The sequence below is a fragment of the Trachypithecus francoisi genome, unplaced genomic scaffold (genome assembly GCF_009764315.1).
Source record: "Trachypithecus francoisi isolate TF-2019V2 unplaced genomic scaffold, Tfra_2.0 Lachesis_group11, whole genome shotgun sequence".
Classification (NCBI taxonomy): Eukaryota; Metazoa; Chordata; class Mammalia; order Primates; family Cercopithecidae; genus Trachypithecus; species Trachypithecus francoisi.
Genome location: NW_022681456.1, coordinates 31,648,366 through 31,662,361, shown reverse-complemented (window position 1 = coordinate 31,662,361; position 13,996 = coordinate 31,648,366). Strand labels below are relative to the sequence as shown.

General features: G+C 37.6%; 1 protein-coding gene across 5 annotated transcripts in view; it reads left to right on the top strand.

Annotated features, from left to right (window-relative positions):
• Nucleotides 1-13,996, top strand: part of MYBPC1 (myosin binding protein C1) — a 90,184-nt gene that overhangs the window by 37,926 nt on the left and 38,262 nt on the right. For all 5 annotated transcript variants that reach the window (XM_033220902.1, XM_033220899.1, XM_033220900.1 and 2 more), the window contains 6 exons: nucleotides 445-593; nucleotides 896-1,013; nucleotides 3,445-3,496; nucleotides 5,542-5,598; nucleotides 11,372-11,538; nucleotides 13,611-13,743. In XM_033220902.1, coding sequence (XP_033076793.1) covers nucleotides 445-593; nucleotides 896-1,013; nucleotides 3,445-3,496; nucleotides 5,542-5,598; nucleotides 11,372-11,538; nucleotides 13,611-13,743 — 676 coding nt within the window. The remainder of the gene's footprint in view (nucleotides 1-444; nucleotides 594-895; nucleotides 1,014-3,444; nucleotides 3,497-5,541; nucleotides 5,599-11,371; nucleotides 11,539-13,610; nucleotides 13,744-13,996) is intronic.

Below are 13,996 nucleotides of genomic sequence, written 5' to 3'. Positions count from 1 at the left end.
ATACATATCCATATATGCATTTATCCATCTATATGAAATAAAATTTTGTATACATCCATATATATGAAATAAAATTTCATATACCTCCATATATATGAAATAAAATTTCATATACATCCATATATATGAAATAAAATTTCATATACATCTGTATATATGAAGTTTAAAAATTATCCAAATGTAAAATTATCCATATATAAAAATTACTTTCACTGGTTTCCTTATTGTTTTTTCTGCTTCATAAACCCCCAAAGCAGAACAAGCTGGAACAGCCTAAGGACCTCTAGAGCATTCATAAAAAAATCAGGACCAAGTCATTGCACAATACAAGGGCACCAATCACACCATATTCTGTAGTGCAGTCCTGTGTCAACTCCTTCCAGTCGAAAGCAAAACAAATGACACTAGTTAAAGAGCAAGCTGAATCCCTTATGCTTCTTCTAGGTGAAAATATCACCTTCATAGCCAAAGTCAAGGCTGAAGATCTTCTGAGAAAACCCACTGTCAAATGGTTCAAAGGAAAATGGATGGATCTGGCCAGCAAAGCCGGGAAGCACCTTCAGTTGAAGGAAACCTTTGAGAGGCACAGTCGGGTAAGGCCCTGAACTCCCAGGACAGGGGCTCAGCTAGCGCATTCCTTCTGTGTGAATAAATGATCACTTTCAGGTTCAGCTTTGAGAGACTTCAGTTCCAGAAAATCCTCTGAAGTTACCATTGCTAGTGTCTACACTCTATTGAGATTGCCCTGCTGTGTCTGGGGGCTGCAGGACACATTTGCCCTCCTATATTGAGAACATTGTACTGGAATTCCCATGGATAGACACAGCTTTAAGCCAATGCTGAGAAATTTGGAAAATAAACTGAAATGTGTGTGTCTGGATGCATTTCATTGCAGGTGTACACATTTGAGATGCAGATCATCAAGGCCAAAGAGAACTATGCAGGAAATTACAGATGTGAGGTCACCTATAAGGATAAGTTTGACAGCTGTTCGTTTGATCTTGAAGTGCACGGTAAGAGAATCTTCTTGCCTAGATAAATGTAATTTTTTAATGGGATGTGAGGGGATGGAGGAGAAGAAGTTCATTTAATACTATGAGATTTTGGGGAAATTTTTCCTTTAACACTGTGTGGTTTTGATTGTGGTAGTCTCAGCAAGCCTGCTGAATTGAATTGTAATGAAATAATTTATACTAAAAGTAGAATTGGGGGGATTTTATCGCTAAATATCTCTTGTTCATGCTATCTATATTTCTTCAATCTCCCAGATAAAAGATGTTGTCAGTTTTTGCTGCTGCAGAATGTATGTTTCATGGGGTCCACGTTCCCACTTAGGTTTGGGGATAGGGTAATATGCTATGAGAGTTCCGGAGACCCAGGTGGAAGGGAGAGTTTCTTTTATAAGGACTAATGTTGGCCATGGCAGTTCTTCATCCATATGTTCTGTGTACTACCCACAGTAAACATAGAAGGCCTAAATGCATACACTGAGGTTGGGAAAAAACTCACTTTTACAAGCATACAAAGGAAAAGTTGACTTGGCAGCAAATAACATAAACTTAAAGTGAATGTAAAGTGTGATGTAGTTGCAAAAGACAAACAAAGCAAATGTAATTTTATTTTATTTTATTTATTTTGAGACAGAGTCTCACTCTATTGCTCAGGCTAGAGGCCTGTGGCACAGTCTTGGTTCACTGCAATCTCCAATTCCTGGGTTCAAGCGATTCTCATGCCTCAGCCTCCCAAATAGCTGGGATTACAGGCGTGTGCCACCACGCTGGGCTAATTTTGTGGGGGTATTTTTAGAAGAGATGGGGTTTCACCATATTAGCCAGCCTAGTCTCAAACTCCAGGCCTTAAGTGATCCACCTGCCTTGGCCTCCCAAAGGGCTGGGATTACAGGTGTGAGCCACGGTGCCCAACCATGACTGTAATTTTAAACTGGGCTATTCCAAGTGGTATAGGATCTAAGTTTAGGAAACGATACTTCTCTCTACAACATGCTACTTGTTCTACATTTGGAGTGATGTCTTTAGCCTGGGCGCTGTACCTCTGCCTGGACATCTTCTGGAGTAGGGTAACCAGGAAGATGAAGAATCCAAAAACCACACCCTATTCAGCTTGAGTGTGTGGGTGAAGGAAGTCAGGCATACACGGCTTGTTGCAAAGAGGGGAAAGGGCTGTCACACAGAACATGGAAAACAAATTTCCATGCATGAGAAACATTTAGGCAGTTTAGAATCAAAAGGTGGAAACGATGAGGGGGTGAATTTTGTCTTAACATTAGGATGAGCTGGTCAGGTGCAGTGGTTCACTCCTGTAATCCCAGCACTTTGGGAGGCCGAGGCAGGCGGATCATGAGGACAGCAGTTCGAGAGTAGCCTGGCCAACATGGTGAAACCCTGTCTCTACTAAAAATACAAAAATTAGCCAGGCATGGTGGTGGGCGCCTATAATCCCAGCTACTTGGGAGGCTGAGGCAGGAGAATCGCTTGAACCTGGGAGGCAGAGGTTGCAGTGAGCCGAGACCGTGCCATTGCACTCCAACCTGGGCAACAGAGCAAGACTCCATCTCAAAAAAAAAAAAAAAAAAAAGATGAGCTCTTTGGTTAAAGCTATATAGACAGCCCGGGAAGGTTGTGAGAGTCTCACTGAGAGCGATGTCAAGCAGAGGCTGGATGGCCATGGGTCAAGTGCTGTTGATATTTCCATATCAGGTGGGATCTGGGATCCTGGGCAGCACTGCTTCACCCTGGCTGCCTCTGAGAAGATCACCTGGAGGGCTCTTTTTTTTTTTTTTTTTTTTGCGATGGAGTCTTGCTCCTCTCTGTCGCCCAGGCTGGAGTACAGTGGCACCATCTTGGCTCATTGCAAGCTCCGCCTCCCGGGTTCATGCCGTTCTCCTGCCTCAGCCTCCCGAGTAGCTGGGACTACAGGCGGCTGCCACCATGCCCAGCCAATTTTGGTATTTTTAGTAGAGATGGGGTTTCACCGTGTTAGCCAGGATGGTCTCGATCTCCTGACCTCATGATCCGCCCGCCTCGGCCTCCCAAAGTGCTGGGATTACAGGCGTGAGCCACTGCGCCCGGCCCCTGGAGGGCTTTTTAAGAATATTGATTCTGGGTGCCCCTCCCTGATCTGGTGGATCAACATCTCTGGCAGACAGGATCAAGAAACTGATACATTTGTAAGTCCCTCAGTGATTCTAGTGGGCAGACAAGCTGAATGACACCTGGACAAGGTGACCCCAAGGTCCCTTCACTGGTTCTTCATGAGGGAGGTGGAGGTATGATGAGGCTGTGGCAGCACGGCTGTTCAGGGGAAAAGCATCCCCACTTCACCTGACATTCTCCCATCTAAAGAATCCCCACAGCCTATGAAGGAACTGAACACAAACTACAGCCTTAATGGGTATTTATGTTATTGTTTTCTTTCCTTTCAAAGAATCTACTGGGACTACTCCAAACATTGACATCAGATCTGCTTTCAAGAGAAGGTAACTCCAAAAGGAAAATCTAGATAGCTTTTGTATAACACAGAAGTGGAGGATTTTCAAACACATTTCCCTTCCCCTGTATTCCGTATTCCAAATACGAACAATCCTTTTCACCGCAGTCAAACACACCATATATTTAAACGTAGGTGTTCTAGAAAAGCCATGGGTTTAAGGCCCAGTCAAGCATATACTGACCATTTTTTAGAATATTCTTATTATAATGAAGTTCCTGTTTTTGAGGTTTCACAGTTGCCTTAGAAAGACACTTTCAATTTATTCATATGTGGCTTCTTCCTTAAAGCATTATTTTCCACCAAATGGCCAAAAGAAATATGCAAAGAGACTCATTTCATTGGTTAAATCACGGCAGAAAACTTTTTATTTATATTGCCTTTCATCTAGAAATCACTTAGGGAGCTACTGAACCATGTGCCCAAGAAAACCACAACTAAGTAGCTACTTACTGAAGTTAGTGTCATATAATTTTGGATTATCCTAAATGAAACTGGCATTAAGAATACCACAGAAAGGCAAAATTTAGATACCTATTTCATATATTTTTGCAATTACCAAGGCTGAAAAATTGGGGACGGGAGGTCAAGGAAAAAATTTCAGAGATTTTTGGTATCTAAGAAATATAACCAGCCCCTTCCTGTCATTATGTTATTCTCTGTACTTAATTATTCCATAATATAAATTCTTTAATGAGACCAAATGTTTTGTTTTTCCTATGACTGAATCCACATACAGTTTTGCTGAATAAGGAAAGTCACTCCAAACTATTACAAAACAATAATTTAGCCTGTTAATGAGGCATATTTTCCTCCAATATTACAAATAAATCAAAAAAATTACTTTGAAAAGTTATTTAATATTACTGGTATTAGGTATTTTTTAATTTTAAAAAATGTCATAACTTTCAAATTTTATTACTTTCCTTCCACTTCCCCTTCCCATGCTTGGCAAATGCACAGTTCTAAAACTATGCTCATACTGTATACACATATATCTCAGGAGAGGGAAACATGACCTACTAAGTTTCCAGCTTTAAAAGAACAGAAATGTATTTACTTCAAAAGGCCTGCAAACACCTGAAATGTTGAAAACACGTTATTGAGTTTAATTCTTACGACTTACATTATACACACTGTTTTTAAACCCACAGACTCTTTTCTTAGAAACCATAACTAACATTTGTAAAGAGCAGGAAACAAAACTTCATTAAAAAAATTAAACATGTAAGTAACTATGTAGTGCCATTTAAATGTTAGCTCTATAGCTTCTAGTTAGAGTTTATATGAAATCACAATGGTGGCTGCATGCCTAATTTAAGATGCATTTCTCTACAGGAAAGCACTTTTTAAAACTGCTAGTAAAAGTTTCATTAACAATCAAGACAAATTTTTTAAAAATACATTTGAGAAGGTATAAATATTAACAAGAAAATTAGAATAATTATCACCCTTTAAGACAGAAAGGAATGCATCTTTTAAAAAGTTCTGTGTTAGCTCCTTTTTTATTTTTGCCATGTTGGTATCACATTATCTGATTCGTCTGTTCATGGACACAAAGAGGTTACCATTGAATATAAGGCTTTGTACTTATATATCTGACATTGGTACACTTGGTCCTCCAAGCCAATCTCTGTCTTACATGAATAACAGAGATCAGCAAAAGTTCTTTGCTTTTTACACAGGTATGTTTCTAGAGCCCCCAACTTGCAAAAACAAAGTACTTTGTGTTGCTTGGCTTAAGTGCATTTGTGTTACCTGGTTTTAACACAAATCCAAGCAGTTTTATATATGCAATCTACAAAAATGTGTCTTCTGAAATCATAGAGTAACACAAGCTCCTCATGATTACTTTTCCACAAGTACATACTCCAAAAACTTAACATGTCACTTGTGTGAAAAGAAATAGTTTGTGTTGATTTAGTCCTTGTGTGGTACAAAATTGCATATACGTTACAAGTAGAGTGTTTGGGGGAAATCGTTGTGTATGTCTCTGCATTAAACCCAGATTTGCTTTTCTTTTGTTAACGACAGTGGAGAAGGTCAAGACGATGCAGGGGAACTTGACTTTAGTGGTCTCCTGAAACGTAGGTGAGAACCAAGTGATGGAGTGAGACATTGTGGCCTGGAAGTCTTTCAGACACCCACTCAGAGAAGTCAAGTTTAAAGTGGATGTTTTTCAAAGAATTTTTCATTTCTGAAAATGTGTTTTGCTTATAGAATATAACAGAGCTGACTAAGGAAGAGAGAAACAACTGCATACTAATCTTTTAAAGACTTTAATGGATGCTTTTAAACTTTCTTTTTAAATGTTTCCTGACTCTTCACCTATTTTTTTAAAGTGGGGATGAAGAGACATGAAAACTGAGACATAATACAAATACCTAGAAACCTCTAAGACTGTACATATGATTCCTTCTCATGACTGAATAAATAAAGCCTTCATTCTCTTTGATATTTGATCAAAAAATCAATTTTACAATTTTGGTAGAAGTCTGAAGATATACACATTGTAAGAGGCACACCTACTTTAATATATTATTTATGATGTACTGTATTTCTGCAGGTCTAAGACACCACTGCTTTTAAGATATACCAGTACTTTATAAATCACTAAGCAATGAAAAAATTGCTCCAAATGGTTTGACACACCATTGATGATAAGATGCATTGTCATTTCAGAGGTCTTTAAAATGCCTCAAAAATGTGTTTTAGAAGTGATAAAATGGAAATAAAAGTTTAGTAGTATCACACATTCACACTTCCTTTTCATTGTTCTCTACTGCAATAAAATTTATAGAATTTCATTATGGATACTTAGAACATAACATTTTATAAGATTTCTCTCCGTATATATATTTCTATAACTGCTATACTCTTCACTAGGATTCCTTACATATATACTATATTATATGTATATTAGAGATATCTAGATATTTACTATAGTGCAGAAGCAACAAAAAGAAATACTTTTTTCTGAGATTAAGTTTTATCTAGCAAATTTGTAAATAAACAGAGTAAAACTATAATTTTAAATTAATTGTATATAATGTCAGTTTTCACTTAAATTTCCAGGCTTTTAAAATTACTTTTAATGCTTTCTATGGTTATTAAAAGACTACAAGTACAAATATGCTTCATAACAAATTACAAACACTTGAAATAAACTGGGATTGTGTTTATTCTCTGTTTAGTTAGATAGCTTTATTCAAGTCTCTATGAATGAAAAATTTACCCCTACTCCTCAACATGTAAGTTAAGAACAGAAATATTAATGGGTGTGATTTATTAATTACTGAGGGATATCAGCCCATCAATAGACTAATTCAAATAACCATTAGTCTCAATAGTATTGATTAATTCCCCAAATGCATTTAAAGCAATAGTATATGAAGTGCCCTTAAGTGAGCCTCACATTTCCTCATTCTACAGATGAGAAACCAAGGTCCAGAGATAACAAGTGACTTATCCCAAGTCACACAAGAGTTAAAGGCAGGGCCAGGACCCAAATCCAGGTTTCCCTTTTATGAGTCAGTTCATTTCCTGTGACTCCACATTAAAGATGCCACTCTGAATTTGCCTTGGAAGCTGGTGCTTCAGTTTATAATACAAATTGACACTTCAGGAAGACAAGAGAGCTTTGTATTCTCCCCACAATCATTTACTCATTCAGGAAAATACTAAACACTATCTTTGTGTAGAATATAATGCTACTGATGTGAGGAAAAGAAATCCAGTGCCTGGCACATAGAAAAGGATAGATACACTTTTGTGGGAGGAAAAACAGTGGTAAAAACATGGAATTGAGTCTCATCTCTACCATTTACTAATTATGTGACTTTGGTCAAATATTTGACCCCTCCGAGACTTGGATTTCACACCTGGAAATGTGAAGAACAAATGCTACTTAATAGAATTATTGTGCAAATTAAATTAAGTGAAAAAGCTTGGTTCACAGTAGGTGGCAAATAAATATGCACCTCCTCTAAGGAAATGTGTCATTTTCTCTAACATAGTTTATATTCATAAGGAGACAACACACAAACACACACATGATCAATCAACAAAAATGTGATACGGTATTAAGCACCATGCTCTGATTAAAAAGGAAAAAAAGAAAGAAAAAAGAACAGACTTTTTCAAGCAGTAATTCCAGAATAAAATAAATCTAATTACATGGTCAAAATGACAAAATTTAACAATCACTTAATGGGCAGCCAATGTGTCTTCAGTTCTCATTTTCTCTTACCCCCTACTTAAGATTTTCATTCATAATTAGATTGTTGTTAATATAAGGCTATGTTATGTTCTTTCAGTATACTGTGCTAATCCACTAATATAACTTTAGAACTCATTGTGTTCTCCTACTAATTAGTGAGTTGCCTGTGTTTTCATTGCGGTAATGACACATGGTTACCATTTCTACTCCTCCAAGTGTGTGTGCCAAAATCCCCATGAGAAAAAAATATATGAGTAAAACCAACATCTCTGTACAACGAAAGATATTCCTGCTCTGAACAAAGCCAGCTTACTTCAAATGGACATTAGCTAAATCAGATTAAATCTTTTGGGCAGCATCCTGTTATAGGAATTGACCTGTATAAATACTTGTAAGTTGTATTCTACATGAAATTTCTATAACTGTTTACTCTTCACTACGATCACCAAGTTATTGAAATTTTGATGTAGATGAAAATACCATGAGCATTATACAGGTCTATCCCGAGGCTTGGAAAAGAATCAGAAGTGCCTACAGAAATGTGGGTTTTTCTCCTCATTGTAACTTAACATAGCCATGCAGACAGGGTCATGTGCAGCCACCATGGTAAGTAACTAAAGATATGTTCCAGGTGCATTAAGGAAATGCTGAAGATGAGAGCCTCGACCTCACATTTCAGTACAAGATAGATACTTCTCTATATTGAGATACTTAATTGAGATACAATTAATTAATGGAAAGAAAAGGAAGGAATAGGAAAGAGGTCATTGGTGTTCTTATATGAAATTTGATACAACTAAGTATGTGATAGAGTGGAGAGTATCCTGGCATTTTAATGAAAAATGGTGAGGATGATTGGTTTTATAAATCTATCAACAAAATTGACTCAGGAAATCACACTCAAAATTATCATCTTTATTACTGGTTTCCTTCATATAAATATTCCCCTCATGGATCTATGTAGGACTCAATGACTTGTGCCTCTTGTTAGCTATTTTAAATAATTTAAGATATTTGATATCTTTAAATCCTCTGCCAATGTCAGGAGGATACCTGAAGTATGTAATGTATATATGCAATTCTTCATGGTTCAAATACAAATTTAACATAATCCAGTATGGTATAATTTTATAGTCTGAGGACTATATTTAGGCTGGAATGTGACAAAAAGAGAACACTAATAAATTAGATTGAGGGAACACCCCCCAGAAAATATATACATACGAATATACATATACATCTTTTTTGGGTTTTTCTTTGAGACAGGGTCTCACTTTGTCACCCAGGCTGGAGTGCAGTGGCGCAATCTTGGCTCACTGCAGCCTCAACCTCCTGGGCTCAAGCAATCCTTCCACTTCAGCCTAAGTAGCTGGGATGACAGGCATGCACCACCATGCCCAGCTAATTTTTGTATTTTTTGTAGAGACAGGGTTTCACCATGTTGCCCAGGCTGGTTTCGAACTCCTGAGCCCAAGTAATCTTCCCACGTCAGCCTCCTAAAGTGCTGGGATTACAAGATTGAGCCACCTCACCGGCCTATACATATACGTCATAATTGCGATTCTCCTAGACTTCCTACTAAAATATTTAAAGGATGTATTTGAAGTGTTTACTGTTTCCAGGAAGTAGATTTAGTGGATCTGGCAAATTATTACCAATATTCCAATTTCAGAACAATTTTCTTAAGCTTTTCAATTTTCCCATGTTAATAAAGGATGTAGCTACTATCAGTGAGATGAAGATAATGCTTATGTCTTGAGTTTTTAAGAGGCACATTTTGCTAATGGTGTTGTCTAGTCCTTCCCATCAAGATTATTGGAGAGACCAGTGACCTTGCACTTCCCTCCATTTTCCAGGAGTTCTGCCTCAATGTCCCCCAACCCACTGGGGAAAAAAACTTACATGACAATGTAAAATGGAAGTTAGATATTTAGATGTCATCCTTGCTTAATGCCACCCTGAACTCTATGTTAATATTTATAATCTCCTCCCCTCCCCTGCATATTTTTATCCATGATTACAACCCAGTATTTCCTTCTCAAAGTACACATGAGTATAAAGATGACATTCTGGGCTGGGTGTGGTGGTCAGCACTTTGGGATGCTGAGGTGGATGGATCACTTGAGGTCAGGAGTTTGAGACCAGCCTGGCCAACATGGTGAAATCCCATCTCTACTAAAAATACAAAAATTAGCTGGGTGTGGTGGCGCACACCTGTAATCCCAGCTACTTGGGAGGCTGAGGCAGGGGACTCGTTGGAACCCAAGAGGCAGAGGTTGCAGTGAGCTGAGATCATGCCACTTCACTCCAACCTGGGCAACAGAGTGAGACTCTGTCTTAAAGAAAAAGAAAAAAGAAAAAAAAGAAGGCACTCTGAAACAAGTGTAATGAATATGACAATGCAAACAGATGTAACCCATCATTCCCTAACATGATAGCATGAATTCATTTTCACACTGATGTATAAGATCATATACATCAGTTTTCTAGAAAATCATATCCAAATCAGCATTATGGTAAGCAGTCATTGTAACATTTTCAAATTAACCTGATAAAAACAGTCATGTAAACATAAACAAAATCAGGATTATTTATTCAATGAAGGAAACCAATTTGTTTATACTAAGCCTGTTTTCCAAAAGAGTGTTTATTTCTGAGTTTTATTTTTATTTTATGCTTTTAAAAGAAAGGAAGGCAAGTGTAAATCTTAAATCTTATTTTTTAAAGTCATATATGTTCTTTATGTGTTCTGTAGTTAATGATCAAAAGTTGGGGTCATAATTTTGATACGCACCCTAAGAAGTTACTTTCCCCTTGTTCATGGTGCCCTAAACCATTTGTTCCAGCTTAACATTTATATTTTTATAACTCATACCCAATTTGCTTCCAAAAACCATTTAAGACAGTACTTTAAGATGAAATGTAAGAAAATTTTTTAAACCCAGTCTCCTTTCCCCCTGCCAATTTAGAAAAAAAAAAAATTTAAAAAACCATCAGTATCCATAAACACTATGTGAAAAACAAACGAAAAACTCATGGCAGTTTTTTTTTTTTTTTTTTTTGTATTTTAAAAAAGGTAAAAAATGGTTAATGTATTCAGTTATTAATATGGTAGGGAAAATGCTATTTGCAAAATCCAAATGTTTGAAATAATGTATTTGTACTGTCTCCATATTTAGCTAAGGCATGTACATCAAAGCAAATAGAAAGAGATCATTTTTATTTCATAGGCCAAATCTAAACCTTTTAGTTCTAGTCCAATTTTCAATAATTCAATATCCATATCTTAGATGAAACCTGTCGTTTCTCAAAATCCCATCTTCTAATTAGACTTTAAATTTGAAAATAAGTAAAATATATTTTTAGGCTATTTCCTGATGTCCTCTACTCCCCCTAAAATTGTTTTTATTAACTAGGAAAACGAGAGGTGTTACTATAAGGGCACACATTTGATCTTCTACTACCTGCAAGTTTCCCTAAGACTTCCATTCCAGCAAGGCAAGACTTGACTTCTGGGCTTCAAGTACTCAGGCTTTAAACAGAGCTTTTTTACACTGAACGGAAAAAGCAGAATCATACCTCGACCTTCCTGGTCTCTAAGGGCCAGTGCAGCTACTAAACTAGACCATGGTTCTCCCCGGTTAGGGAGGTGAAGCAGCAGGAGGAAGAACCCGAGGTGGACGTGTGGGAGTTGCTGAAGAACGCGAAACCCAGTGAATACGAGAAGATCGCCTTCCAGTATGGAATCACCGACCTGCGCGGCATGCTCAAGCGCCTCAAGCGCATGCGCAGGGAGGAGAAGAAGAGCGCAGGTGAGCGCGCCCGGGGGACGTGGCAGCGGGGGCGAGGGGCGTGGCAGCGTTCGAAAGACTTGAACCCCATCCCATGCCCCTTCCAGTCTCCCGCGGGGTTGGGAGTGGGCCTGGGTAAGCGTGCAGGGGTTACGGTTGTCTTGGCGGACAGCTCCTGAAGGTTCAAGGTAACAGGAGATTCATGGTCCACACACAACGTAAATGTAATAGTACATTACCCCCGCTGTTACTGCGAATTTCTTAGCGGCCCCCTTTCTCCAGCCTCCACATCCCCTCTCACTGTCAAATTATTGATTTTTACTTAAGCAGAGTGGACTCTTTCACCATCCTTTTCTTCCACCCACTTGATGGCGTGTGGAGAGTTCACTTTTTTACACCCAGCATGGTTAGCAAAATGTTTTGTAAAACCAATAAGCAGCTCCGTGGGGGTCTGAAATGGGTCCAGTTTATTGTGGTCTGAAATACCTTTTTAAAGTGGAAATTTTAAAGAAAGAAAAAGGAATGCATTTTACACTGACCATTAGCTCTTCGAAGCTTCCTGTACTTGGTCATTATTGGTTATGGGTTTTATGATACATCAGATTAGTAATATATCAATCCTATTATTATTATTTTGTTAATGTTCAAATAGAATTTAAAGATTTTTTACCACCTCTTTTAAAAAATCTGACCTTTATTTCTGATCTTCCTGGAAACTGGTTGAGAAATGGCCCCAGAGAAATATAGAAGGGTATTTTTTTTAGTTTCTGGAGTTCAGCCGTTCCCACTATCCCAGAACTCCTAATGTTATATTTTTGAGAGGTGTGTGCGTGCTACAGGGGAGAGCCAGCTGACATCTCTTTTCCCCAGGCTGAACTTTGTTATTGTTATCACTTAGCTCTGAATTCATCTCTTAAGGTGTGTGGTAGATAGCTTTTTCAAAAGCTAGGGTTTATTTTAACTTGTTAAAATATGGGACAGCAAGCTTACCTAAACAATAGTATAATAAGGTTGGAATGATGGAAATACAAGCATGACAACATGAAGCATTTCACATTTGTATTTTCCAAACTGCTAAATGAAAATGATTATCTTTTAAAAACCAGGAAAAAAAAAAACTTATTAAATTAAAAAAAGAAGTTAACTATCTTTAGGACCTTTCAAAGACAACTTTTTTTTTAATTGCTGTGTTCTATGTTATTTAAAATCTTTGGAAATCCTGGATTCCTACACGTATGTGCAAGGGGTGTTTTTTAAATGCCACTATTTGGGCAAGTTAGCACAGTATAAAAAACTTTGGTAAGCCTACTGTTTCAATTAGTCAAAGACATTCGATTTAATACGAATCACTGAATTTATCTTATAAATTCGATTATTTAAAAATCCATCTGTGACACAGAAGAAGTGCAGAAATAAGGCCAATGACACTAATAGTAATTGTGCTGAAAGAATAAGCGTGTTCTTTTATTTTTATTTTTTTGAAACAGGGTCGCATTCTGTCACCCAGGCTGGAGTGTGCAGTGGCGTGATCTCAGCTCACTGCGACCTCTGCCTCCCAGATTCAAGTGACTCTCGTGCCTCAGCCTCCTGAGTAGCTGGGATTACAGGCACGCACCACCACACCCTGCTAATTTTTGTATTTTTAGAAGAGACAGGGTTTCCCCGTATTGGCCAGGCTGGTTTCGATCTCCTGGCCTCAAGTGATCTGCCTGCCTCAGCCTTCCAAAGTGTTGGGATTACAGGCGTGAGCCACCGTGCCCAGCCCCAGCATGTTTTTAAAGTTCACTTTCATTTGGACGTTTTATAGTGCACATTCCCTGAAGAATTAGGCCATTTTTAAAGCTTCTTCAATGATTCTTTTCTTATGTTTCTTCCAGAAACGTGTGGATTCTCTTTTCAATTTAAACCATCTTATTGTATATAAGTCAACAGTGTTCAAAATATAAAGGATAATTTGGAAGCTTTCTGATTTTTTTCTTCTTTGAGATTCATTTTTTCATTTGCTTTTAGGTTCTCCTATGTGTATTGACTATTTAAATTCATAGCATATGTATACATATATTAACATACTTTTGCTTCTTCTATTCTATCAGCTTTCGCAAAAATTCTTGATCCTGCATATCAGGTTGACAAAGGAGGCAGAGTGAGGTTTGTTGTGGAGCTGGCAGATCCAAAGTTGGAGGTGAAATGGTATAAAAATGGTCAAGAAATTCGACCCAGTACCAAGTAAGTGGGCTTTGCAAAAATCAGTGATAGCGCTACAATAAATTAACCAAATAGTAGTTTGACCTACTTTTCTGAGAATAAAAGGATATTTAGTTATATTTTCATAATACAAAATCATATGGAGAGAGAGTAAACATTTAAGTCATATTTTACTTATTATGGAAACATGATAGTTCTATGTAAACTAAACCTTGTTTTATGTTTAATTCTGTAAAACTAAAGTGTTTTCCAATTATGGTTTTGCGTCGCTGCA